This window comes from Sparus aurata, chromosome 3, assembly GCF_900880675.1.
Source record: "Sparus aurata chromosome 3, fSpaAur1.1, whole genome shotgun sequence".
NCBI classification, from domain to species: domain Eukaryota; kingdom Metazoa; phylum Chordata; class Actinopteri; order Spariformes; family Sparidae; genus Sparus; species Sparus aurata.
Window position 1 is genome coordinate 5,628,586 of NC_044189.1, and position 27,518 is coordinate 5,656,103.

General features: G+C 41.4%; 3 protein-coding genes across 13 annotated transcripts in view; 1 reads left to right on the plus strand and 2 right to left on the minus strand.

Moving 5' to 3' along the window:
- Positions 1-5,296, plus strand: part of col11a2 (collagen, type XI, alpha 2) — a 49,562-nt gene extending 44,266 nt beyond the window's left edge. For all 8 annotated transcript variants that reach the window (XM_030412416.1, XM_030412417.1, XM_030412418.1 and 5 more), the window contains 5 exons: positions 9-294; positions 481-593; positions 847-915; positions 1,078-1,314; positions 3,045-5,296. In XM_030412416.1, coding sequence (XP_030268276.1) covers positions 9-294; positions 481-593; positions 847-915; positions 1,078-1,314; positions 3,045-3,191 — 852 coding nt within the window. In that variant the 3' untranslated portion in view covers positions 3,192-5,296. The remainder of the gene's footprint in view (positions 1-8; positions 295-480; positions 594-846; positions 916-1,077; positions 1,315-3,044) is intronic.
- A 2,223-nt stretch (positions 5,297-7,519) lies between these two features.
- Positions 7,520-11,875, minus strand: hsd17b8 (hydroxysteroid (17-beta) dehydrogenase 8). Its single transcript, XM_030412450.1, has 9 exons — positions 11,081-11,875; positions 9,901-10,103; positions 9,582-9,698; positions 9,052-9,147; positions 8,660-8,745; positions 8,485-8,569; positions 8,161-8,203; positions 7,919-7,993; positions 7,520-7,719 (listed from the first exon to the last, which is right to left on the minus strand). Exons 1-9 carry the CDS (start codon positions 11,202-11,204, stop codon positions 7,700-7,702), a joined length of 849 nt encoding a protein of 282 aa, XP_030268310.1. The 5' UTR covers positions 11,205-11,875; the 3' UTR covers positions 7,520-7,699.
- A 2,973-nt stretch (positions 11,876-14,848) lies between these two features.
- brd2a (bromodomain containing 2a) lies at positions 14,849-26,743 on the minus strand. Of its 4 annotated transcripts, none has more exons than XM_030412435.1 (12): positions 24,528-26,743; positions 21,323-21,623; positions 20,798-20,935; positions 20,417-20,558; positions 20,075-20,274; positions 19,453-19,971; positions 18,890-19,018; positions 18,554-18,745; positions 18,169-18,431; positions 17,546-17,865; positions 17,249-17,377; positions 14,849-17,077 (listed from the first exon to the last, which is right to left on the minus strand). In XM_030412435.1, the coding sequence occupies exons 1-12, from the start codon at positions 24,557-24,559 to the stop codon at positions 16,950-16,952; spliced, it is 2,493 nt and encodes an 830-aa protein (XP_030268295.1). In that variant the 5' UTR covers positions 24,560-26,743; the 3' UTR covers positions 14,849-16,949. The 4 variants fall into 4 exon arrangements, with proteins under 4 accessions (XP_030268295.1, XP_030268293.1, XP_030268296.1 ...); XM_030412433.1 differs by having other exon boundaries at positions 14,849-17,074; positions 26,093-26,705; XM_030412436.1 differs by having other exon boundaries at positions 26,148-26,704.
- Positions 26,744-27,518: the final 775 nt, after the last annotated feature.

Genomic DNA, 27,518 nt, shown 5'->3' on the forward strand with positions numbered 1-27,518 from the left:
CTCCGTAGGGCCCACCAGGCGAGGTCATTCAGCCTCTGCCCATCCAGAGGAGTCCCAAGTCCAAGCGTTCAATTGACGCCAGCCAGCTGCTCCCAGAGACCGACACTGACATGCCTGCATCTGACGCCACCGGCACTGAGTTCCTGATGGGCAATGAAGGCATGGAGGAGATCTTCGGATCTCTCAACTCACTCCGACAGGAGATCGAGACCATGCGTTTCCCTCTCGGCACCCAGGACAGTCCTGCACGCACCTGCCAAGACCTGCACCTCAGCCAGCCCGAGCTCAAAGACGGTAAGACAAGTCACCCAGTCACAGGAAAGATCCCAGGCAGGTTTTGGTCCTGATGTGGTGATCACTGTCATTTTAACTTTTTACTTAATTAATCTGCAGACTTCAGATATACCCTTTCAGTATAAACATACAGGGCTATGATTTTGATCACATACATCTGCTTTGTCTTTCTGTCTCCCTCTGCAGGAGAGTACTGGATTGACCCCAACCAGGGCTGCTCCAGAGACTCCTTCAAGGTCTTCTGTAACTTCACCAATGGAGCAGAGACGTGCCTGTACCCCAGCAAGAGCGTCGACACGGTCAGTCATTAAACTAAACATGGAATGACTAGGAATTAACTATCCAGTCTTGGTGAAGGTTTTCTGTGTCTAATTGCACACTTTTAGAAACTAAATTCCCCAATTGCATTTCTGCACCTTAAGACACCAAGAAAGGCGTAAACATTTATGGTAGGGTTAGGGTGAAAAATGTTATTATATTTCCACATAAGCTGTTTATTTAAAATTAAACGTATCTGACTGTAACATCTGATGTGGAACATTGTGGTGGCAGGTGAAGATGAGCTCCTGGGACGCAGAGACTCCAGGATCCTGGTACAGTCAGTTCACCACTGGCAGCAAGGTAAGTAACCATCTGTGACGTGAAGACTTGTGAAGAGTTGTTGTTTTTATCTAGTTCTTAACTTCTTAACTAACCCTCTTTTTGCTCTTCCACTTCCACTCCTCATTTTCTTCTTGTCCGTCTCCTAAATCCCGTTCTATCGCCTCCTCCTCCTCCTCCCAGTTCTCCTACGTGGACTCCAGCGGCGAGCCTGTCGGCGTGGTCCAGCTGGGCTTCCTGCGTCTCCTGAGCGTCCAGGCCCGCCAGAACCTCACTTACCACTGCCACCGCTCAGTGGCCTGGGCCGACCGAAGCGCCAAGAACAGCTACAACAGGGCGCTGCACCTCAGGGGCGCCAACGACGAGGACCTGAGCTACGAGACCAACCCTTACATCAAAGCCTTGGTCGATGGCTGCTCTGTGAGTTTGAGCTGGAAAACTGTTTTAACATCTTTAATATTGACCCCATACTGCAGTATAATAATAATATTTAACTTTTTATGCAGCACTTTTCAATACAAAATTGTTTGCTTTATAGGCACAACCCTCCCGACATATAACCAACAAACCCAAAACATTATTTAACCGTCTGTCTTTCTTCCTGTCTTATCAAAATAAAGTGACATTCCTTTGGTTTTCACTACAAACTGATCCCACTTCAGCATCCTGTTCTGAACTTAAGTGTGTTCCCCACCTTCCTTTGGAACTATTCAATGAGCTATTGATATATTTTTATCCTGTCATATGTTGAAGTGCACAAGAAACAAGACCAAAAAATGTTTCCAGTTCGCTGCAAATCACACTAGATACCACACCACTTTTAATTTACACTGTCTGTGATATTCTTGACAGTTGAAGGCTCTTAAAAAGCCGCTGTGTGCTTCCAAAACTATCTTATTGTCACTGAAAACAACACTTTTTAAGTTTTACCAGTGTTGTTGACATTTACAGGATGTAATGATGCATTTAGATTAAATTAAGACGGTTGAGAATTCTTTCCCTTTTTTATAATGTATTAGAAAGATAAAAGATCGTCTATTTTGGGACGTTTAAAGGGATATTCCGGTGAAACCTAACCCTAACCCTAACCCACCATGAAACTGTGTCAGACTCCCTCTCGAGAGATCAAGTTAGCAGACCGCTAATTTACGGAGTTTTATCAACCTCAGAAACGACCGCACGACAACAATACACTGCAGTAAATGGATCCAAATATAAACCGCCACCAAAAAGCCACAAATAATGCTCAGAACAGCACCAAACTTCAGCAACAGTACAAATAGGGTCTCAGCACATAGTCCGGGGCATCTAACCTCCGCTAGCTTAGCTGGATTTCTATTGTGAAGCTAAAAACAGATTTCATCTCTCCTCCATCAGCTTCCGGGTCGGGGAAGTCCCGACGCGACGATTACCGAGTGCGGTTAGAAATGCTCAATTCCGTTCTTTTCCCTGTCCGCTCTCGATAATAACTGTTATAAACTGGCAGGTAAGACACATATGAACTTTGATTGCTTTTCCATGGAGTCATAATCATACATTTTCATCCATGAGCTGCGGAACTCTACTGCACTCGGTAATCGACTCGTCGGGACTTCCCGTCAACAGGAAGCTGCTGCAGAAGAGTGGTAAATTTAGTCAGCTTTTCAGTAGAAATCCAGCTAAGCTAGCGGAGGTTAGATGCCCCGGACTATGTGCTGAGACCCTATTTGTACTGTTGCTGAAGTTTGGTGCTGTTCTGAGCATTATTTGTGGCTTTTTGGTGGCGGTTTATATTTGGATCCATTTACTGCAGTGTATTGTTGTCGTGCGGTCGTTTCTGAGGTTGATAAAACTCCGTAAATTAGCAGTCTGCTAACTTGATCTCTTGAGAGGGAGTCTAACACAGTTTCACGGTGATTTAGACCATGGATTAAACTTACACCGGAATATCCCTTTAAGCACCGAGCAGCCTCATCTGAAGTGCATCAACTGTGAATATAACATGCCGTATATAAGTAATGATGCAGTTTAAGAGTTATGAACATATTTAAAGTAATTCAACCTTATTTTTCACACAATCATCAACAGTTTTTTCTCACAATCTTGCCACATGTAGAGATCTTGTTTCCACTGTCTGACTCGTCCCTCTCTGTCTCTCTCTGTCTCTGCAGTATCGTAAGGGCTTCGACAGGACAGTCCTGGAGATCAACACACCACAGGTGGAGCATCTTCCTCTGTTGGACATCAAGGTGTCAGACTTTGGGGAGAGCAACCAGCAGTTTGGCTTTGAAGTGGGACCTGTCTGTTTCCAAGGCTAAAACACACACACACACACGCATCATGCAAAGAACAACACATGCAAATACTCACACGCACACACACACACATGCACTTAGAGACACATTTATATACACTAAACATACACGCCCAGTAATTTGTAAATTAACTTGTAAATGATATGAAACACACAGACACACAAACCCACACACAGACACACACTTACACACGCAGATGCTGTTGTGAGACAAACACGCACTCACGCTCACGTACGTGCCTGGGGAACGCAACATCCTCCCAACAATTAATGGACGTCGCAAAAAGTAAAGAGGAGAGAAATACTAAAAAAAAAAATGAACACTCGCGGAGAAGAAGACCATCGTTTTGGGTGCACAACCGCGAGAAAGGAAGAAAAAACCAGGAGAGAGAGTTCTTCGGAATAAAACAGTGTTTTCTTTACCAGCAGCGAAAAAAAGGGGCCGGCCTGAGAAACAGAGCGAGCCGGCGACTCGAGGCCAGACGCCCCCCGTCTCCGATCCCCCTCTCACTTTTCTCTCCTCCCCGCTGTCTCTCTTTTTTTTTTTTTCCACTCATCTCACCTGCTCTACCTCCCTCCTCTTCCTCTCCAAAAAAGGGTCACACTCGGACATTATTTCCATTTCTTTAATCCCACGTTTACTCTGTTAGCAACGTGGTTGACGGTCGCTCTTGAATGACTGACAGGAGGTGCATGTACGTCTGTTTTTAAAAGTGTTTTGAATCACAGCTTTGGCATGTGTTGGGCGTTGATTGATTTAGTTATTCAGATAAAAAAGTTGACGATTGAAAGCTTTGAATAAACTTTTTTTTTTTATCCGTTTTGCACTTGCCAGCCAGAAATTCAAATCAAGCAGCAGACACCAAACTGAGATCAGAACAGAAAGCTTTGGTCATCTAGCTTTGTAAGAAATGAATGAACGTCCAAGTGACTTGTCAATCATGTTGCTCACATTGTAGGAAAAAAAAAGCTGTTATCTTGTTTAATTGAAAGGAACCAAAGAATTGAAGCCACCAGTTTACATCCAGTATAAAAAAAGAAAAGTGGGAGCTGTGCAGAAATGACTCCAGCTGGTCTCGTCTGTCAGATCGATCTGTTTTTTGTTGTGTTTTAGCTGCCAGCCAAGTGAATTTTCTACTCTTTGTAAAAAAAAAAACCTTTTCATGGCAACCTGCAGTTTTATTAAAACAGTCTCAAAATGTGATTCGCAGCTCAAAGTGATGATTGAAAGAATGCAGAGAGGTTCTGATGGAGTCCAGTGTGACTGGACGCTGTTTCACTCGGCGATGAGAGCAGCAGGAACTCTCTTTGAATTGGTTTTTGTCAACAGTGAATTCAAAAGCCATTACTCGTGTAAACTGTGCTAGACTTGATGCTATTGTGCCTCCACGTTAAAGAGCCGATTCCTCTTTAAATCACGGGTCGGGCCGCCTGGTTCTGCCACACACACCAGTCCAGTATTCGCTGAGTCACTTTCTGGGTACTTTTGATTATTGTTTTCCATCCAGCAGACGAGCACAGAGCAACATCAGGGTTTACGGATGTAAATGAGATTGAAAATTCCCTCCTGCAGTTTTTCCCACAGCAGTGAATAAAATGCATGCTTTACTGAAAGAAACTGTGTGGCAAGGTGCTAATTATACCAAAGTTTTAGTCCTCACGCTGAGTCCTCCACTTTCTTTAGTCTCTTTTACAATTTCATGAAGCTTTTTTTACTGGGGAAAATGTGCATTACATTCCATTTGTACAGAAATAGTGATATTCTATTGTATTTATTTAAAAACAAACAGGGTGCTTTGAAATTAAAAAAAAAAAACAAGGACCACCAAATATTCCAGTCAAATGTGGTATATTTCATTTGTATTTATTTCCTGAAGCTGACACTTGAAGTGAAGCGAGTGACGAACATGTTGGACTCACTGGCAGCCTGAGTGATGGTGCTTCTGTTCACACCCTGTCCAAACCTCTTCTGCAGGACCAAAGAATCTGTGGCCAGATTTTATTGTAATATCCCTTTTTTTTAGTGTTTTCATCAACTGTACTGTGCTGTTTAAATTTTTTTTTGCTTCCACTGTAATGATTAAATGGTGACTCTCCAGTTCTGTCACATTTCCTTGTCATTGCTACTGTTTAAGTTGGCGTATATTGATTTCAGGGCTTTGAAATGCATCGCAGACAATCAGTTTATTGAGTAGTTGATGGAAAAATAACGACACACGATCATCTGAGCTTTTTAATTTCTACCTGAGACCACAGCGGGTGGGAGAGAGGTTGTGAGGGGGGCTGTGGGGTGATTTCATACTAGGGTTCTGATTTTATTGTTTTTTATTTTGTTTGTCACTTTTTTTTAATATAGCAGGGAAACGGGGGGGCGGGAAGGCCGAGACCAAAACTTCAGACATCTGACCGTGAGATTCTCCAGAGAGAATGACCTCAAATACTTTTGTTTCTATTGTGTTGAAGACAAACGGTTCAACATAAAACAAACATGGTGCTGAAAAGAGAAAAAAGTATTATTTTATAATGTGTGTAAGTAATTTTTTTAAAATTCTTGTTTCTGTAATATATAATCTTTTTAAAAAGAGCTGCTTGACTCTTGTTTTTCTTTCAAACCCTCGTCAGTAGTTCTCTGTTTCTGCAAATGGCCACAGGAAGCAGCCGTTTCTCATGTGAGCAGCGTTTTCATCAGGAAAAGACAAACAGTGTCGTCACTTTCTTTATGTGCGTTAACAATGTAAAAAAACATGGCTTCCTCTGTCAATCACACTTCTTTTTGACTAGAAAATACAGATTTTTCTAAGTTTTAAATCTATTTTTAAATCTGCAGAGCTCTGAACGTCCTGCTGGTGGATTTTTGAAAATTTGTTTGAATTACTGACTAATTAATTTTGGTCAGGTCGAGTTAATGTGACAGCAGGAACTGAACTTACAAACTGTTGTTGCTGCTCCGACCTGTTAGGCAGGTGCACCATCAGTGTTAGCAGCTAACATGCTACCTTCCACTTCTGAAGTGGGTTTTCAGTCAGTTTGTTTGGATTCTTTGGACTTAAACACCAATGAGTTGCTCAGTTACTGGCGGCAAAACAGAAAGTTTTCTTTCACGTCCGTTAGCTAAACTTATTTTACAGAATAATGAAGTGTTTATGCTCCTGTTGGTCTGATTAGAGAGGACGAATTATCAGTTAACTCATATTTTTGATAGCTTTCATTTTTAGATTAAATCTGCACGATTTTGTACAGATTTGTTTTTCATCTTAATTATTTTTTCCTCTGATGGCCACAAAACTGATGTTATCAATAAACGTCAAAACAGCGACATCTTGTGGCCATTTGGAGTTCCTTCTGCTGAGGATTTATCATCAAGTTAATGTAAATGTTTTAATGACTGAACATAATTTTTATTACAAAAAACATTTAACACATTTTAAAACAACTGGCTTCCAATCATTAGGAGGAACAACCAGTTCAGTGCACTTCAAGTAATCAGTCTTGATAAACTCTAAACTATAGTAAATCTTTAGTTTATTTATTATTTTCTCTCCTGAGCGCAAAGAAAAAAAATGCACTTTGAAACTCTATTTAAGAGACACTCGCTGTGATCTTTAGCCATAATCTGCAGGAAAGTGTTTAAACATGTATTTTGGCGTCTGTGAGTGTTTAAAAATGTGGGTTTTTATGACAGTGATGAATCGTTTTCCTTCACCACTTTAAAATTTCTAACTATTTAGAAATTCTACACATTACAAACTAAACTGATGTTTCCAGTTTGTGGCTCAGATGAATGAATCGCTGTGTAATCTCTGGAGTTGTGGCCTCGGCTTCTAAAACCTAACATGCATGTTTAGCTGTGTTGTGAACACCAGAATCCACCGACCGACAGCTCGGTCTGAAAAACAGAAACTCCTGTGGTCGTGACTAAAAAATCTGATTTGGGTTTTTGTTGTTGTTGTTTTAATTTTTTAAAGCTCTGGCAGCACACAGCAAGAAACACCAGCCGAGTCTGCAGGAAAACACATTTGTTCAACTCTTTTTACATCTTAGTTAAAGCCAACAAATTAGATTAAATTTTAAAAGGCTTATTGAACATTGTACACAGCAGAGGAGATCCATGTTTTTATAGATGAAGCGTTCAGTGATTCAGAACATCTTCAGGCTTTAAACCGCCAACGGTGTTTTTAAAGCTCTTGCACACCTCGAACAGTGTCTGCAGATCTGAAGGTTTGAACTCCACCTGCCCTCCAAACGAGGATGAGTTGGATAAAGAAAAGTGCTTTATAACACAGACTCTGTTAAGGAAAATAGTTTTAATGCAAAATAAAATACAACATTCTGTGTATAAATATGACAAACAGGTATTTATTGGCACAGAAAGTGGCTTCACACTGTATGGTACATTTTTACAACCACATTTATAAAAACATAACGGACAGTACTCGTGACTGAAGAGTTGAATCAGTTTAACAAACTGAACTGGCCTTTCATTGGTCGTCATCAGTGTGACAGACGGCTCATCTATCCAATGAAAAGTCCACCTGGCAAAAACAGAGACACAAAATTTGAGTTTAACTTTTAAAGACTTTACAAAACATATTTGTCTGTAGGTTTATAAAAGTTTAGCTGAAGGGTGCGTGTCACTTTGAGAGGAAACAAATATTTAGTTTATGATGAGAAGACGTCAGATCACGTGTGTTTTTACAGAAGCTGCTGTCAGAGTCGAATCGATCTCCGTACCTGTCACTTCAATTCTGGCTCCAGTGATGTATCGAGAGTCATCAGAGGCAAGAAAGGCGCAAACATCAGCGACCTCTGGAGGACGACAGAGAGACGACAAAAAGAAAGTGTGAGGAAGTGTCGGAAACTGAGCGTGTCAGACGCACACGGGCACAATCCACCTCCTTCTCCTTAGATTTAATGAAGAGGCAGAGTGCACCAAGTAGTTTGCATAAAGGTGTTAAACGTGCGTCTTCACTGACCTGCTGGCTCACCCATCCTTCCAAGAGGCACCAGAGACGTCATCTGAAAAACATGACAGATGAAACTATGGAGGACGACTCTGTTGTTTCACTGGAGAGCAGCGGAGGGTCAGAGGTGTCTGTCAAACTTTTATCTGTTTGCAGATCATGTTAAACAGTCAGTTCAACCAAAAACAACATTTTCCAACTGATGCCTGCAAATATTTCTCACAACAGCTCCTTCATCAGTAATATTAACACTCACTCCTGATAAAGTGTTTCTAAATCTGTCTGCAGTGTGTGTGTGTGTGTGTGTGTGTGTGTGTGTGTGTGTGTGTGTCGTACCTTGCTAATAACCTTCTCTGGAACTTTATCCGTCATCGGAGTCGATATGAAACCTGGCAGCACACAGTTACATCGAATCCCAAACCTGGAGACAAAGAGAAGGAAGCCGACACTTTAAACTGAATCCTCTGTGTGTGTGAGACGATGTTTCTCTGCTGCTTCAGGCTCTTCTCACCTGCTGAGCTCTTTGGCAGCCGTCCTGGTTAAACCCTCCACTCCAGCTTTGGAGGAGGCGTAATTTGCCTGTCCGATGTTTCCCACCTGCAAACATCAACCACAGACACAAACATGCAGTAGATTAGTGCTGGAGGATTTTCATCTAACAGCCAAAGTTCAAACCCTCCAGATATTTTCACAGAGAACTGAAAAAGTTGTTTAAACTAACTTTAGCATCCATGTTGTGATTTAGAATAAAAATGTGTTCTCGATGGACTTCTGCAAGTTTATTCTTTTATCTTAAGCTCAGGAAAACGTTGATCAGAAAGGTTAAAACAGCTGACAGAAACTTGAACCCTTCAGCTAAATATTAACAGTGTAGTAAAACACAACATGTTACTGCTGCCTCACCTTTCCCACAATGCTGCCGACGGTCACGATGGATCCTTTGGGTGCTCCACAGGCAACTAGAGCCTGAGCGACAGCCTGAGTGACCAAGAATGAACCCTGAGAGAGACGCAGGAGAAAAGAGGATTTAATAAATAACTTCACTTGGTTGTGTTCTCTGCTCTTCATTTACAGAAAGACAGATTCAGATTAAAGCAGGTCGGTTGTCTTCATGTAATAAACAGGGAATGTTGTGATCCTTTTGTCAAGTACAGTGAGGAAGTATGTGTTGCTTCTCACTTCTGGATAAAACAGAGGTGAAATAGAAAAAGTCAGCTACTAAATAACATCTATTGCACTTAAGTGTTCTCACTTAATTATCAAGACATTACTTTTGTCCCTGTCAGGCTCCTGTAGGAGTGACTACAGCAGGTTACGTGGTGATCTACTCCAGTTTATAGTGAGTCAGCGTTGTGATACTGGAAACATTGACAGCAGTGGGACCAAAGATGGCTGATTAACTCACTAATCTACAGGACGTCCGGGCTGCATACCTTCAGGTTGACCTGGATGACTTTGTCAAACTGGTCCTCCTCCATGTTGAGCAGGAAGTCGTCCTGTGTGATGCCTGCTGCGTTCACACACACCGAGGGAGGCTGAAAGTAACGAGTCTGCAGAAGGAGAGGAGATTCACTGTGAACAGAACACACGGAGAGGAACAAAGAGGACATGTAACAGCCCCGCAGCACTCTGACGAGTATTCAACAGAGAAGAAATGTGTATTTCTCTGAATACTTTGCACATTATGACAGTAATGGACAGAGTGTGTGTGTGTTGGGATGTTTTCTATCTGTACCACACACACACACACACCTGTATACTCGCGACCAGCTTCTTCACGCTCTCTTTTGACGACACGTCCACCACAGCCGCCATGTGACCCTGTCCTCTGAGGTCACTCGACAGACTCCCCAGCGTCTCATTGGCCGACTCCTCGCTGATGTCAGCGACCACCACGGAGGCGCCCTCAGAGGCGAAGCGCTGACACACCGACCGTCCGATCCCACTGCCTCCTCCTGGTGGGGACAAAAAGCATGAAGTCTCACCTGAGCAGGACTGCATTAACATCATGAGTGTTAGTTTCAAAGGGAAATCTATACTGCGTGTACTGCACTGTATACTGTTATTAAGTGAATGGACCTTTTGCATCCCAAAGAGAACAAGCTTCCAATGTTTAATGTAGAGACTAATGAGACTTTATCACCTAAATTAGAGATGAAATTACCACAATGAATGAATCAGCTGGTCAACTGTAACAATGAACAAGATGTTCTCAGAGGAAAACAAGGTGCCAGAACACTGTTAGCCAGACAGGTGGCAGAGTCCGCCACATATCAACAAAGAGAAATAGTATGAAAGTGTTTTGTCAGTTTTTTATTCAGTCATGAAAACAAATACAGTTTCTTTATTTAGTTTGTTTGAGCATACAACTTTTTTTTTTTTTTTTTTTTTTTTTTTTTTTAATGAAAGGTTAGAATTTCTTCCCAAAACTACAGAATGCACCTTTGAGAAAAAGTTCTGAAGATTTGCGTCTCTCTATTTGAAATGACTGTAGAGTGAATATCTTTGGGTTTTGGACTTTTAATTGTCCACAACAAGACATTTGAAGATTTAAACTCAGGAACTCTTTACACTTTGTTTCACTGTGTTCACAAGAAACAGACAACATTTTTCATCCAAGATAAGTTTTACATTAATACTCCGCTCAGATTTATCAGAGCCAGGTGCTTCTATCTTTCAATGTCACAGATTAGGACTCTAAAACTAGTTATTAAAGTTGATAGAAAAACGTATCGTAGTTGACGAACTTCACCAAACGTCCGCAGAGTTGCTCAAGATCCAAAGTCCGTCGTACTCTGCTAGCTAACGTTAGCATGTTTAACACGGAGACTGAGACGTTGAAGAAACAACGTGGAAAGAGAAGCTGCATCCCGGACGTGTTTCCTTATTTATCTGATTATACACACTGAATAATAAATGGTTATAAACTTACCAGTGACCAGCGTCAACCTTGATATGAGCCGTGTGGCAGCCGCCATGATGGTTTGATTATTCCCGGTGTTGTTGTAGTTCTCTGTTTGTCCACCAGAGGGCGCCAGAAAACCAGGATTGGACATGATTTACAGTGGCTGTGAGCTAGATTAAAACCAATGGAAGTTACAACTATATTTATTAAACGAGTACTGTTTCATTAGCTCTATAATCTGGGTTTATATATCTGAAGATTAGCCCCAGTTTGTTGCATCTTGTTGTGTCTTTACATTTTGACTCGCATGAGAACTTGGGCTATGAGTTAACTAGCAAAAACCTAAACTATAAGTTAGCTTAGCGTCTGTAAAACGGTGGTCAATGATCGTGAGCATCACAACCCCCAAAAATGACTCGTTTCACTATCATAATTTAAGCCATTATGTCCAATAACATCTGGAAAGTCTAGAAGAGCCGCAAGACTACATTTTATTTTTCACCCTTCAAGCTAGCCGGGCGCTTAACCGCAAGTTAGCCGGCACCGTCGGTGATCGTAATCGCGTCATCACTTCGCGACGCGGAATTTAGCGGGCTTACCCGGGCATTACGTTTAGGACAAAACCGAGGAAAGCAGAGGTGAAAGAGACCCGTGTCTACTGCAGAGTGATCTTAGCGGCATGATACGAACGTGACAATAACTGCTGTAACATTCAGATTATCAGTTTAAGTTCCTGTCTAAGCACTGTAAATGTTTTATTTTGAAAGGATAACCGGAAAACGTACCGTGTAATTGTGTCTGCCTTGACGCTGTAGAAGTAGTTCTACCGTTTGGCCGCTAGAGGGCATAAAAACACCCGACTTATAATGTGATTAATTGTGAATGTCAAAATGATTAACTTGCAGGTTAATTGACAAACATTATAGCGTTTTCAAATGCCGGCAGGGTTGAGCTTACTTACCTCCTTACAGGACAAACTTGAAGTAACAGATATTATGCCTTGAATTCTGGGTTTAAATAGCCATGATTTCCCAGTTTGAGGCCTCTCATTTTATCATTACATCACTGTGTGAAGTTCAGCGCTGTGAAGGTAGCAGAGTAGTTTTACTGTTTGACCACTAGAATCATAACAGCTGTGACCAACCTAAATTACTGTCAGGAAGCCTCATCTGGCGTCTGTCATTTATAACAGTTTCATAGTGAAAGTGCTCACCGGAAGTAATGCAGTGTAACTGTCTCTACCTTGACACTGGCCGGGCGGTGTAGTTCGGCTGTTTGACCACAAAAGGGCAGAAACCCCCCGATTATAATTTATGTACATTGCCTTGTCAATGCTATTAAAACGGCAGATAAGAATTTAAATAATGAATGACTGTTATAACTATGAAAACGGCAGATTAATAACTAAACATTATAGCATTTTCTCATCTGTTTTCTAACTTCCCAGGATGGCTGTGTTGTGCATTTTTTTTTACTTCCTTACTGTACAAACGTACAGGAGTAGTAATTTAACTAGTAAGCAGGCTATCAATCAATATCCCAGAAAAAAATAAAGCTGGGCCTGAAATTGCAGGTGTTACTAGCTAGATTTACCCAGTTTGTTGGCTCTCATGTTATTATTACATTGTGACTCATGTGAAAGGTAAAACCTTGAGCTGGGATTAAGTTAGCTAACAAAAGCCAAATGAGAGGTTAGCTGTCTTGATGGAGTAAAGTGAGAAGAAATAACTTCCTGGCAGCTTTTCTTTATTTATCCATCTGTGAACTGTAACATTGTGTGATAAAATGTTGACATAAATCTCAAGTATTTCCATGGTAAAAGTTTTATTGTGAAGAGGCTCATCGAAAGGAAAAACAAAATTCCTTTGTAGACAGAAAAACATTTTGTGTGTGGAACAGAGTGAAAAAAATATTTTTTCAGAAGGAACAATTGTTTTTTCCTGAAAAAAATATTTTTCAACAGAGACAAATTTCCGCTTTCACTCAGAACTCAGAAAATGGATCGCCAAAAAACAAACAAACTTAGGCTATGATTTAAGGAGAAAAAGCTAAACCAATAGTTGTCTATCTTGTAGAATAATAAATACCTTTATGGCAGCTTTTCTGTAGTTATCTATTTGTCCATCTGTGTACTGTGACACGATGTATGATAAAATGTAATCATGAATGAAGTTTTATTGTGAAAGTGCTCACCGGAAGTGTCACAGTGTAATTGTGTCTGTCTTGACTATGGAGCTGAGAGCAGTTGCACCGTGTGACCACTAGAGGGCAGAAATCCTGTTTAACATGTAAATACAACATAAACCGTCAAAACTCTCATCACGGCAGCTTAATTAACAAACATTTTATTTTTTAGAGTTTTTATAGTATCCAACTTTCTATGAAGGCTGTGTTTTGCACTTATTTACTTAATAACACCCCTTCTTCATGGATTAGTAACTTGGGTGAACCAGTATTTGATCCTGGGAAAGTACCTGAAAGTCCCAAAGCACCGAACATCTCAGTGTATTATTAGAAAATGACATCACCAATGTGGTGCCCTGGTCTTTTTTTATATTCAGTTTTATGTTTTAAATATATTTTCATATTCTTATTTTTTTTTTTAATTATAATCAGGTATTATTTTATGTCTTCAGAAGAACTGTCTGTTCACTCTAATAACATTTAAACTGATTAATTGTTGCCTCACAGTTTGATATTTTAACTTTGTAAATAAAATAATTAAAAAAATATACTACATCCTGAGAATGGTAAACTTGGCTGCCTTATACCTCAACTAATTGATTTAACTGAATGATATATATGAGTCTACAGTCTAAGACATAATCAAAGTCTGTCATACAGCGCACATGATCTATCTACATCAACATGCACATTCCTATTCAAATATTTAATCATTACATTTAGAAGTGATATGAGTTTTTTATATATATAATTATAGATCATTTTCATATTGAAATGTGTAATTGTGACTCTTTTGTCATATATGCATTTTGGTTTTGATTTATAACTGTCTTCATTTTCCTTTTTAAGAAGAACTCAGTCCATTTATTCACATGGAGTCACACGAAGCAGAAATTTGGCAGTGATGCGTTTGTCACTAAACCCCAGTGACTGAACTCAACTTTCTGTATTTTTTCTGCAGCACAGGAGAGAACTCAATGTTTCTACTGAGCTCTATTGTGGATGCCAAGAACTGATCCTGTTGCTTAGTAACTTCTGAATTTGCTTCATCTGATGCTCAGTGTCTTGCAAGAAGATTTTATGGAAAGTGAGTACAGGCACTGAGGAAGTCCAACCAAGTTAAACTCCTGCTGTAATGGAACAAACCAAAGTGAATCAACGTGCATGACAATTTAATATTTTTTGTTGTTAGCGGACTTCCAAAAGTGGATTTTTTTTTTTTTTTTTTTACTGGAAATCATAATTACAAATGCCACAAAACACAACATGGGTCATATTTAGCTGAATAGACCGGCAGTAAGTGTCACCTTTTATATCACTTATCAATTTAAGGCAGTTTACATCAGAAATAAATGTCAGTCACTGCCAGTTCTGGATTTTTTAAGTTCATAACATATTTCCAAAAAGGAAAGAAACCAGAGAGAGAAATACAAAAAAAAAATATTTTCTTGTAAGTACTGGGCTAAATTTTAATTACTGTTCACTGGAATAATAAATTATACATTTTTATATTTTTTGAAGCGTAGATGTCACCATTTACTCAGACGTCCTCATTCCTGAACCCAGTATGTTCCTAAATTTGAAAAATCTGTGAATAAAATATCCCCAAAGTCAGTGAAAAGATGAACATGTCTCAGTTTATTTATATACAGATGTTCAGATGACACGATGGAGTCAAGTACAGAGGCATTTAGATTTCTGACAAACCTCAGAAAGGTAAGACTGACAACTCTGGAGTATTTAGTTGTTAGAACAGAAGCCAACCCCTCCCAAAAAAAACTTTGCTTCGCAGAGAAAAGCTCAACTAAGTTACTGAAGGAAAAACAAAAACATGCTCCAAGATTGAGACTGTAAAATATGTACACATCTACAATCCTGACAGTTCATCTGTGCATATTTCAGAGTAGACTTCGACTTAAAAATCATTTGATTACTTTCATTATTACAAAAAAAGTCTCCATTCAAGTTCCTGCTAAATAAATAATCAATTTCAAACATACAATAGTCCAAATCTCAAGCCACAGGCGATTTTTAAAGAACAAAAATGTATACAGGCCATTCCTAAATCACAAACTTGTTTAGTAGTACCACCAAACAAACAGTGCATCGTTATTACTCACAACATTAAACCATATTTTTTCCTACAGGTTAAACTGGCTGCCAGATCCCCAAAATAATCTAAAAGCCACTCATGTTTTCACCGTCACATCGCTTTAAAAAAAACTAAACAAAGAGGCTAAAGAAGAAAAGTCTCACCATCCACAGCCTGAAGCTGCAGGTGAGCCCGTCATCACTGACACTAAATCACACAAATAAGTAAACTGACTCTTAAACAAAATACAGACAATAAAACTTTCAGCTGCCAAAGATGTCAAAGGCCAAATAGTTTTAAAAGACAAAGCTGTTTTGCTTTTGTGTCACCATGTTAAGAAGTGAAGGCTCATGGGAAACCACGTTAAAATGCTTCACCCGACTTGGATAAAATATCAAATGTAAAACTTTTATCTTCCAACTTTAAAACTCTTGTGATTTCTGATTAAAGTCAAACAGAACTGAACACAGAAAAGAAAGCAAAAGAACCAAGATGTAATTTGGGCACAGGTGAGTAGACAAGACACGTCCTCACAATTTATTAGCAGATTGGTCACAGGAAGAAAAAAAGAACGTTTACAGAGAAATTTTTAAAAAAAAGACAGCACACATGGGAACAGAAATATTGAAGTATAAACTGATGTGTAACTAGGTCACATTTCTGTACAGTGGCCAACCCTTTCAGACAAGTACATGAGTACACAAGGATGCAGTAAGTAGTACATGAGTATGCAGGTGTTTGTCAGCTCCTCTGTATTGCATGCATTCTGTAATCTACTGAACCAAGGTGCTTCTGCGTGCAGACTGATTTTCAACGCCTGCGTCAAAACTATGAGGAACATCACAAGGCAGCACTTGTGGTGCCGGATCTCACACTCACTCATGTGCATGCAAACACATACGTGACACATTCATACGGACACACTCGCAACACACACACACACTCGCAACACACACACACACACACACACACACACACACACACACACACACACACACACACACACACACACACACACACACACACGTGTTTCCCCTCTACCTTCTGTCACTCAAGAAAAAAATCTAAACAAAAACTAAAACACAACTCCGCCCACACCAGTTTATCTTTCCCAGAATGAGGGAATAAATTAGCCATAAAATGCTTCTTTATAAAAGAAAAATAGATATTTATATAACTGTACACCTCATCTATACAGCATAAGGACAGAGAGCACGGGAAGAAGGGAAATAATCTCCAGAAACGAGACAGATTCTGGCTCTAGCACCCTTAACCCTCCAACACATGCTTTGCTCATCTCCTTTTTCTTTCAGGAGATGGAGCGTCCCTCGCACTGCCCAGCACAGCCAGTTCTCCAGAGAACGGCAACGAGTCTCCTTCTTTCCATCCATCCTCAGCTTTTCTGTGTCCAGGACAGGATTGGATGAATGAGCTGAGCACAGGGAAAGCCCCATCTCTCTCTCTTTCTTTGACACTTGTTGAGGCAGACCAGTTCTGCCTGGTGCTGGTCTCTTCTGATCCGTCCTGCGGCTCCATTGTCAGTAGCTCTACTGCAGTTCAGTCCACTTGGTGGGAAGCGAAACTTCCAGGGCCCCTTTCATATGGAAAGCCCCCTGCCTCTCAGCCAGAGTCTGAGTCGCTTGTGTCTGAGGACGAGGAGGAAGAGGATGATGAAGAGGAGTCTGAGGAGGAACTACTGGCGCTGAGACGTGACGGCTGGGTGTTCTGCTCTGCGGTGGGTTTCTCTGCTGGAGGAAACAAACACAAAAGCACAATTAAGACCACGTCGTGCAGAACTCACAACAGAATAAGTTTTGACAATATAACCTCCAATAATCAGTATGATTTCTCTCCTCACGTTGTGCAGCCTGACTATTAATGTCATGATTTTCACACTGTGCTCTATATGGAGGACTTACGTTTGGTCTTTGCAGGCTTCTTTCCAGAGTTGAGCTGCCCACTGACGTCCATCAGCCTTCTCTCCAGCTCCATTTGTTTCTCCAGTGCGAGTTCTTCCCGTGATTTGCCAGCTATGTTGTTTTTACTTGCTGCATAGAAACAGAAGAGTAACAATATCATTAATTATGGGTAGTGTATTACATTATCAAAGACTTGCATCCTATAGACTACACTGGTTTCTACACTGTTCTTAAGGATCTAGAAAATAAATTATTCATAAATAATTTCATGGTCTCATCCCTTCTAATTTTACTAACCGTATGGCTTCCGAGGTTTCTTCCTCAGACACGTCATGACGTATCTCTCCAGCTCACGCAGCGTCGATGGCTTCAGCGTCTCAAAGTCGATCTCGATCTCTTCTGGGTTTGTGTCTCGGAGCGACGGCTCGCGGGACTGGATGATGTAAACGACTCGGCCCAGCTTCTCACCGGGCAGCTTGTTGATGTCCAGGCTCAACTGACGCTTTTCATCATACGACATGGGTGCCGTCTCCTCTTCTTCATCTGAGTCATAATGACTCACTATGGGTTCGTGGATCGGCTGAGGCATGCTGAACGTCATGCCCCCCTTTTTGGATCTGGTGGAAGGAAGAGGAGAAGGAGATGGAGACCGTTAGGAAATGATAACGAGAGGCTCTGTTCTAATCTACAAAAGGTCATTAGATACCGCAACCAAGCTGACATCATATTATATGACTTGCAATATGGATGATACAATTTTAATACAAAATCAAACATAGAAAAATCGGACTTCCTTCTGAAGTGTGAAGCTTTTGGGACTTCTTGCAGAATGTTCTGGAGCATCTGTCACATGCTCCAGTAAACACTGAATGCACCACACACTCTGATTCCAACACTGACAAACAGGTTTCAGCACTCACTTGCTCTTGTTGTTTTTCTTGCTTGGTGCCTTCTTAATCGGCACTACAGGAGGCGGCGCTGCTCGGTTGGCCTTGGGCTTTGGAGTCTTGGCAATTTTCGGGGCCTTGGCAGGTTTAACAGGCGGCAGCTCTTCCTCTATCTTCCGATGCTTCTCTTTTTCTACCTTTTTCTTCTTTTTCTTGTCTTTCTTCTCTTTCTTCTTCTTGGGTTTGACGATGGGGCCCTGAGAGAGTGCAGTGAGCTGCTCGTGTACGGCTTTCAGCTGAAGGGAGGAAGACAGACAGATGAGTAAAAGTAATACTGAGTAAATGATAGAGCAACATTAGAATATCACAGTAATGACACAGAAAGTTGTATTTGAACATCTTTGAGTTTAATACAGACCTGTTCCTGCAGCTCTGCCAGCCGGTTTGCCCTCTCCTCCTCAGAGTCGGAGCTGGGGCTGCTCTCGCTCTCCTCACTCTCACTGCTGAGTTCACTCTCTGATGACGATGAAGATGAGGAGGAGGAAGACGAGGAGCTCGGGGGTACTGGAGCCTCATCTGGCATTTTTGCAAAGCAGAACTCAAAGACGTCCTGGAAGAATTCAACAGTATGTGAGTGGACCGGTTTAAATACAAGAACACTAACGATCTGAGGCGGATATAATGGATGGAAAGTGGAAACCTGTAACTGAAGTAAGTAAATTTTTTTTGTACTACTATATCAGTGGTAAATTACCTGGAGTTTTCTGGCCATGGCCACAACATCATGATCAGGGGGGTTGTACTTGTAGCAGTTGGAGAACATCAGTCTCACATCAGCAGAGAACTGCTGGGAGTCGTGATATTCTCTGCCGTCCATCTTCCGCTAAAGACAACAGAGGAGTAGAGAGATGTTTACACCAAATAGTGTATTTAACAAGAACAAAACAAGATAGCGCACTTGTCTGGTATGAATGAGGAACCAGTTTTAATTCACCAACTAATGCCTATTCTCCAGAGAAAGTATACCTGAATAGAAGGTGAAAGACAGCTACCAAAAGTTGTACATCATAAGGCTAACTAACACCTGATTCCTTCCAACTGAGATATTAAAAACCATCGTATTTAAAAGTGCTCTCTGTGGTTTCAGTGGTTTGCAAAGCACTGCTTAGGGGCAAAATGTTACCAACACATCACCGTGTTGCCCTGTTCATTCATTCTACACCTGCTAGTGTTCACAGCAGGACAGGAGAACAGATAACAACCTACCATTCTGTTCTGACAAATGTTCACCATTGTTTGTGTTTTTGAGACACCTACCTTGATGGTGCTGAGGTCCATGGGCTGCTTAATGATGTCATGGTAGTCATGAAGACCGAGTGTTGAGGCATCGACTGGCTTGTAGAAGGGCCAGGCATACGCTGCGTGCTTCTTTGACAGCAGATCCTTCAGGACAGCGTTGCAGTAACGCAGCTGGGGGCTAAGCTTACTGCGGCGCACCGGTGCAGGCACCATGGAGTCCGGTAAATCCTTCTTTGGGGGCTTGATGGGTCGCCCACTCACTCCTCTCCTGCCCCCTGCTGTATTTTTGCCACCCATCATCACCATCCCCATCCCCATGCCCAAGCCCATTCCCATGCTCATCCCCATGCCCTGGCTAAGGCCTTGGTTCATGCCCAGACTGGAGGTGTGGTCCACACCCAGAGACGTGAGGGTGAGCGGGGAGTCGTGTCCACCGCCCATCCCCAGGCTGATGCCGCTGACACCCATGGTGCTCATGATGGGCATGGCTACAGTGGTCGGGGTGGTTGTGTCTGCTTTCCTCTTCACACCTTTTTTCTAGGGTTGAGGAAAAGACCATCAAGAGAGGGTGAGCTCTCCTGAAATGTATTCAAAATGCTGGCAAATTCTGAACACATTAAGACAAGGTGTCAAATGTTACCTTAGCTGTGGGCTGTGTTGGAGGTAGACCTGTAATGGTAGGGATGCTTTGTTCAGGTGGAAGGGAAGGGGGCATGCTCTTGGTCAAAAGTGTCTGTGGGGGGGTGGAGAGAATGGAGTCGGGAGTTTCCGGGGTGGGAGGTGAGTAGGCTGACTGGGAGACAGCTGGGACCTGATGAGCCGTCGTCACTCCTCCTGAGACTGGGAGAGAAGAGGATGAGAACATGAGGGGGGGAGATTCAGAAAACAATGTGCTCATACGCATGTGTGTATGCACTCTATGGTGGATGTACTGTACGAATATTGATTGCAGGCTTAACATGACAATGCTCACATGCATTACCTCTGCCTTTTCTTCCAGGTTTGCCTGGCTTGATCCTCGGAGGAGGAGGCGGCAGCTCTAGCTCCTCCTGGGGCATCTGTGCCACTTTCTGCAGGAATGCCTTCTCCAGAGACTGGGCCATCAGTACTATGTCATCTGTAGGCTGTAGTGGACGAACATTTTGGGGGGAAATGGTTATGACAGTGAAAGATGACAATTTATGAAATCAATAAAAAGGAAAGTCAAACAAAACTTCCTACACAAAATAATAACTCAAGTAAAATGACATGTTTTCCCAAATCCCCCAATTAAAACTATATTCTAAAAACTGATGGTTTGACTAACATTGCACATTCATATTAGAGGAGAGCTTCTGTCAGAGGCTTACGCTCGAAGTCTTACCTTATTATAAATGTAGCAATTGGTGAACATGGTGTTGAAGTCCTGCATGCACTCGCTGGCACTGCGGTAGTAGTTATTTTCTAGTCTCTTCTTAATAGTGCCCATGTCCATGGGAGTTTTGATGATCTTATGATAGTCCTGAGAAAGAAAAGGACACTGTCAGGACAGCAGCCACTGCATCCAACATAACTGACAAAATTAAAAGACATAATACGTAAACCTCTAATGATTAAGCAATGACTTGGCCATATTGCTACAAATATATTGAAAAGCTGGACTATTAGTTGGGAGTCGATCTTTTAATACAGCTAAAACATCACTGATGGTGATGCTGAGAGTGAAAAGTTTGAGAATACTTTTATTTTTAAAAACAGTCCATGTTGTTAAAAACATGTTATGCCCCCCACTTTAACCCTGGACACACAGTTTGGACTCAGTAAAGCTTCACTTCGTTTTGAGGACAGGAGCAAGTAAAAAAAGATTGTCCCTTAGATAGATTTCCAATTTCTTGACATTCACACTCACAGGCAGGCTGAGCTTGACTGAGTCAACAGGTTCATGGAAGGGCCAGGCGAAGTGATGCCTCCACAAAGACTTGAGCAGGACTTTCTGTAGGAACTGAAGTTGGTTAGTCATCCTCCCCTGCCGACTGGGGTCTCTAACCGGGGGCTGTGGGGGTCCCGGGTAGGAGCTCTGATTGACTGCAGGCATTCCAGGGCTCTCGAAGCCCTCATAGAGCAGTGATGGTTTTCGGATGCGTTTCCCGGCTGTGCCAGAACTCTGGTCCATCGTTGTGACTCCCATTATCCCCACCTCGACAAGGGAGCTGTAGAGAGTAGTTAAAAGACTAATTAGCTATTTAGCATAGGCTGTTCGGATGAGGCCAAGACAACTTGTGGCAAGGTAAATAGATATTAACTAGCAGCTCATACTGAGCAGCGTTTCCAATTCATCTCAACAGGATCAAACCAACAGTTAGACCAATATAATGGCAGTTTGTTGGATAAGAATCAAGATATTCTAATTCTCCAAATCTACATTTGTGGTGCATGTGCCACCCTATAAATCCTGGGATTATAATTACCACTAATAATTGTCCTGTGTGTCAGCCGGACATAACGTTCCCTTTGTTGATATCCTGTCAAATTCAGTTAATCCTGCTATCCCTACTTCACACCCACAAGCATATAGTAAGGAGTAAATCCCCCTCACAAGGGATGTATTGTCAGTCACACGTTTCCCAGCAAGCCTCCGTCAGCCTGACTTGGAATAGACTCCTGCCAAATCAGCACTCAGTCCCAGGCAAACAGGCATGACTACCACTTCCTCTTCTCTGCATCTATCTCACCAAGTACACAGACAGAAGCTCCACCCCCATTTCCCTGTAGAAAAAAAAAACACTCACCCCAAAGGATTGTGGGTGGAACCATTTTACTGGTTACAATAATGATTGTCTGTTCTGACTGCTTTCCTGCAGATATGACCATAAAATGTAGGATACCATCTGGACCAGTTTACTAGCAGTCACAGTGTAATGCTAATGATCTCTTGAACATCCTGCAGTGCTGCACATTTTCAAATGTCACATTATCAAAACTGGGACTCTGTCAGGCACTGCAACATGTATGTGATAGGTAGTTTTCACTGGGTATAGCAGTCTATACATAAAAGGCAAGGGCTTACATTGGCCTTTAAAAATACACACGACATGATGTGTTATAGCACAATCAATAAAAAGAACATGTTTAAACTCACATCTAGAAGTTGTTGCAAGACCCTGACTTGACCTGATATGTAATTTTAGCAAATGATGGTATTCTGCAAGCGAATCTAAATATAATTTATAGGCCAAAACACTGCCATAAAAACAAAAAATAAAAAACATTTCCACCGACAAAAGGACGTCAGTATTGCGTCGTCAAAGCGTCTCTACTATATGACCACCAGGCTGGTTCAACAACAAAACACTGTGCGCGCCCTCCAAACAAGAGCATTCAGCCAGATAGGACAGACACTAGATACCAAGTAAGTAAAATATAGATGCGAAGCCAGATATCCTGTGCAAATTTAAACTTCCCCGAATGTATGTTTGTTAATATTTATACCACCTAAATGGGATTAAAATGAACACGTGTATTGCAATATCCCATGCCAATTAAAAACCAGACTGTTTCCATTACTTGTTCCAATGGTTGATTGTTGCAATGCTACATTATGCTAATGGATGCCGTGTAAACTTTCTCTGTAATATTTGATACACTCGCATGAAAACCAGTTACTTATTGACCCATGAAATGATACCGACTAATTTTTGTGTCTAGGACCATCCTCTTCCTTGTCGTCAACAGCATTGACTCACCATAGGACATCTCCGCTGGCCTACCGGCACTGCAAAACAAAACTCGTTCCATGTGCAAATAGGTGCATTTAGGGTCATCTGTGGGAAAACCTACAACACCTAGCATGTGTTGTCCATTTGTTTGCATTGTCATTGTTGCATGTTGCATGTTTGCATCATTCTGTAAATGAGGGGTGCCATCAGACATGTGTGTCTACTTCCTGTACCCCAGAGGTTTGTCTGCACTAGTCCACCATATTCAACAAAATTGTTCAATATACAGCAATATGTCTTTCCTTATTAAATTACTGTAACAGTGAAAAAAATGTCTTTTTTTGCTATGAGTTGTTTGTGGTAAGAAATCCATTTTGAATGATACAACTTTTGGAAACACATTTGACAGTTAGTGTACTTTATTATTAAAAAAGGAAAATAATCATGTACAACATTAACAACACTAAACAAAAACATATTTATTTTAAGTTAGCTGTAAGTTGGATTAACAAATAAATATGAATAAAATGCGTGCGGAGGGGGGTAAAGGAAAAAAAACACTTTTTACTAAATTACAGTAGAGTTCAGTTAGGATATAAATTGATCAATTAACAGAGCTGGTGTGAGTTATTCATACCAAAATTAAATGTTGTTACTTTACTTGGGGTGAGTGACATTGAGAGATGTAACCAGGCAACCAAATGAAACACCCAACACACATGGGTAGCTGCATTAGCCCTAGCGCTACAATACAGTACTAATGATCACAACAACCTCTGACCGTCACATGGCTACAATAACAACCAGATGGAACAAGAAGCAAAAATATCGGTACGATCGTATCTTTGCATCTGGCAACTGCTAACACTTCTTTAATTCAAATACTTGTTCATTTCGCCAATCCCCAGCTGCATGTCTACCGTTACCAAAAGCTAACGGTGTTGTTAATGCACCTTTAGTCGAGCCGTTTAGATCAGAGCACTTGCAATTGCAACTCTACAGCAGAAATACACCGCTCCGAGTCAAAAAGTCTGGCCGAGCCGCTGTTACAGACGAGAGCTCGCGCTTGTGAAGCTAATGCTAGCACTGCTAGCACCAACTGCCAGGCAGCGGGAGAGAGCGCCCAACGGCAGAGGCGCTCCGAAGATGGCGCCGGCGTAGTGCGAACAACAGTCGCAGCTTGTTACAACCCACAAACAAATTTTATTCCCTCAACAGAAATTTCGCTTTAACGACGCGATATTTTTCCTCCCGTAGTACAATCAGTGTCCATGTCAGTAGTCCACTCGTACAGCAAACACAGGGTGCCAGCAACGATATTTTGGGGGGAAAATCAAGTCAAATGTTTACAATATTCCCCCTGGTGGAAAGCTGAGAGTCAATTTTACCGGTAGATACCTGTCAAGGAGCGGGTTAACAGCCATATCCATCAGGATGGATCCGGATTCTGTTTTTAGCTAGACTCAGACCTGGACCCGTCTCTGTTCGTCAGTTTTCTCCGCTCCCCGCCACGGTGAACTCCTGTATTCTGCTTCGTTGAAATGGCGACGATGCGACTACACCCGTTCATTTATAGACCAGCCATCCACCCTATTGGATAGACCACCTCAGAATGTCAACGCCCTCGAAGTTCCTATTCGCTGCTTCCGGTGTCCGTCAAAGTAACCACGCCCCTCGATACTGACGCTTCTCTGCCAATCTTCTGGGCCAACCTATTCGCAAGTTTTTGCTGTCCGTCAAGGCAATTGCACAATACCATTGGTCGAGCCTATTCAGTATTACAGAAAAGCCGTCTGTAACTGGTTCTTCAACATAATCCTGTACAAAATGCAAGGGCAACCAGGCCACCCTCCTCCTTATCATATTACATTACGTCAACGTGTGCAAAGCAACGGCGGGGATTGGTCAATAAGGTTGTAACGCGGGCTTCCAGGGTAAATACCAAGAACCCTATTGGCTCTTGCACTGGGTCACGCGTACCCTTCAGGAGCCAAGAGCCTCTCCCCAGCTCACTACTTACTGGAATATCCGCATTTCTGTCTTTCAGACGAGGCGCACAGCCGCCATCTTTAAGTACAGTGACATCGAGTGTTATAAAAGAATTACTTGCAATAACTGAGGTAAAACACTGGCAATACACACAAAACGCTGAATATTTTGCCTATTAAACACAACTGAAGCAATCTTAGTTCATCTGCTGCAGTTTAAGGCCGCAATTTCAGAACAAGTCAGACAAGGCCTCTGTGGCTCACAAACAGCAAAGTGGTAATAAGATTAAATCCAAGCTTACACTTAAAACGCCTTTAAACCAAATGTATAAAACGAGGCTGCACCCACCATTTACAACAAGGAACAACAAAAAAGACCACACCTAGCAGGGTAATAAGAGCTTCCACCTATTCACTGAATGACACAGCAGTTTTCTCTCACTGACCTTAAGCTCAATTTGAACTAAGTAAAAGCTGCTTTAGCGCAACAAAATAGAGAATCACATGTATAACTGCGTTTAAACGTTAAAAGGTCGAAAGGACGTCAGGAAGAAAATCAAACTTATAAGGGTTTTGGAAGTACAACGACCAGGCATGACTTCAAGAGTTAACTGTAGGTCAAACGAAAAGTTTTTTGTTATGTTTTTTTAAAACCCACCTTATTATTAAATGAGTAAATTCTCACGAGATATCTGTAAAAGCGACCGACACTAAACGAGTTTGACGACACAAAATGGTTACCTAACCACAGGCGCCCATCCCCCACACCAAGGTTACAAATTCCCTACAATGTCACTCAAACAAACGATGAAAAGTAACAAAAGATCGCCACAATGTAAAATAGACTGTTACTTAAGTTTTGGTACCTTCACGCTGTAAAAAAAGAAGACTATAAATACAGTTAAAGTGGTCTGTTAGATTATGAAAGAGACAAAGAAATAACATTAAATGTTTTAGAAAGTATGACATAAAAACCTTGACTTTAAAATAAATACAAATCTCGACAGGTAAATTCCAAATAATGCGAAACCTTTCTTCATATAATCTTCTTGTCTTCCACCTCGATACTTTTTAACCAACACATTTCCCTCAAACATGTCCGCCTTCTTCCCCCATTCCCTCCGCGGGGTGGGGGAGGGGAGTCATGTGATGAAATAAGCCTGAGCGCACTGTTTATCAAAACTTGAACACGTGGCATTCCGCAAAAACCGCAAAAAAACGCGTCCACCGCTCGTCTTTTCTCGAGAAAACGTCCCCTCCATGTCCACATCTTGTGATTTATACAAAGTATTGGGCCCAGATTTGGAAATAAAGTTGGCAAAATATCCGAACAAAGAACATACTTTCGACTTGATTTGGCTCGCTCCGATTGGTCATCTCGACCACGTGACGAGGACGAATTTCGTCGTCTACTATTGATTGTTTTTCCCAAACCTCCTCGATTGTAATCCTTTTATAGTCGCAATAATCCTTTACAGCTCGTGTGTAGCGCTCGAGTTTGTCTTAAAAAAGTAAGAAATGTCTTGTTTTGTCTCCAGATGACGATTGCTGTCGATCTCAGTGTATGTTGCAACACGAGGCACTGCGCATGCGCCCCTGCCATGAAGACGCGTTGGCAGCGGTGCACTGAGAGTCCAAGAGGCTGATCTAAGAGCAGTTTCGAGTTTTTCACATGATGAAAGGGGAGATTCCACATTTCAGTGTTCCCTCGAAAAGAAAAGGAGGTGGGATTGAGCTGCAGGCCAGCTGTCGGTTTTCAGATTAAAGCAGGAAGAGGTTTCATGCTCCACGGTTTAAAGATGTTTTACAAAATAGAATATTGTTATATTTGTATTTGTTTTCACCAATTAATCTGACCCCTTAACTACAAGTAGACTATATCTAATACTTATCTTTTCCCCTACAACAGTGTGATGATTTCACCCTTCATTTCTAATAAACCACAAATTGGAGTAATCTCATAAAACAAAATAAACTTCTGTGGCTCCTTTCCCAAATAATTTTTTTTTTTAAGTTTGTATGTTTTTTTAATTAAAGACTGACTATTATTCTAATCAAATCTCAAGAAGTGTTAGAAAAAATATCCTTGATTACAAACTATCTGGGTCAGAAATGTGCCAGTTAACTTGGACATATATTCTTCATTTCTTGAATATTTCACATGTCTAACATAAACAGACTGGCGGCCTGACTGATAAACAGTGAGTTTGCCCCACAGCTATTACTGTAATCTACAGATGAGTGTGCCCATAACTACATCATTCAAATGATAAAAGTTTTAATGTTGTTTCAGATGTTTTAAGGGTTTTCCAGGGTTGGTGTCAGTCATACTGCAGTTCTACATACAGAATACTGTGTATACTGATAATAATGTGCTGTGGATTGGTCCACACATCAATAA

Coding starts and splice junctions, on each gene's coding strand:
- hsd17b8 (XM_030412450.1), bottom strand. CDS start 11,204: ATGTCCAATCCTGGTTTTCTGGCGCCCTCTGGTGGACAAACAGAGAAC. Junction 10,104..11,080: donor AAGGTTGACGCTGGTCACTG/GTAAGTTTATAA, acceptor TGTCCCCACCAG/GAGGAGGCAGTGGGATCGGA. Junction 8,204..8,484: donor CAGAGAAGGTTATTAGCAAG/GTACGACACACA, acceptor CATGTTTTTCAG/ATGACGTCTCTGGTGCCTCT.
- brd2a (XM_030412432.1), bottom strand. CDS start 26,214: ATGTTTGAGGGAAATGTGTTGGTTAAAAAGTATCGAGGTGGAAGACAA. Junction 19,972..20,074: donor CAACACAGCCCACAGCTAAG/GTAACATTTGAC, acceptor CCTCAACCCTAG/AAAAAAGGTGTGAAGAGGAA. Junction 17,078..17,248: donor GAAGCCTGCAAAGACCAAAC/GTAAGTCCTCCA, acceptor TGTTTCCTCCAG/CAGAGAAACCCACCGCAGAG.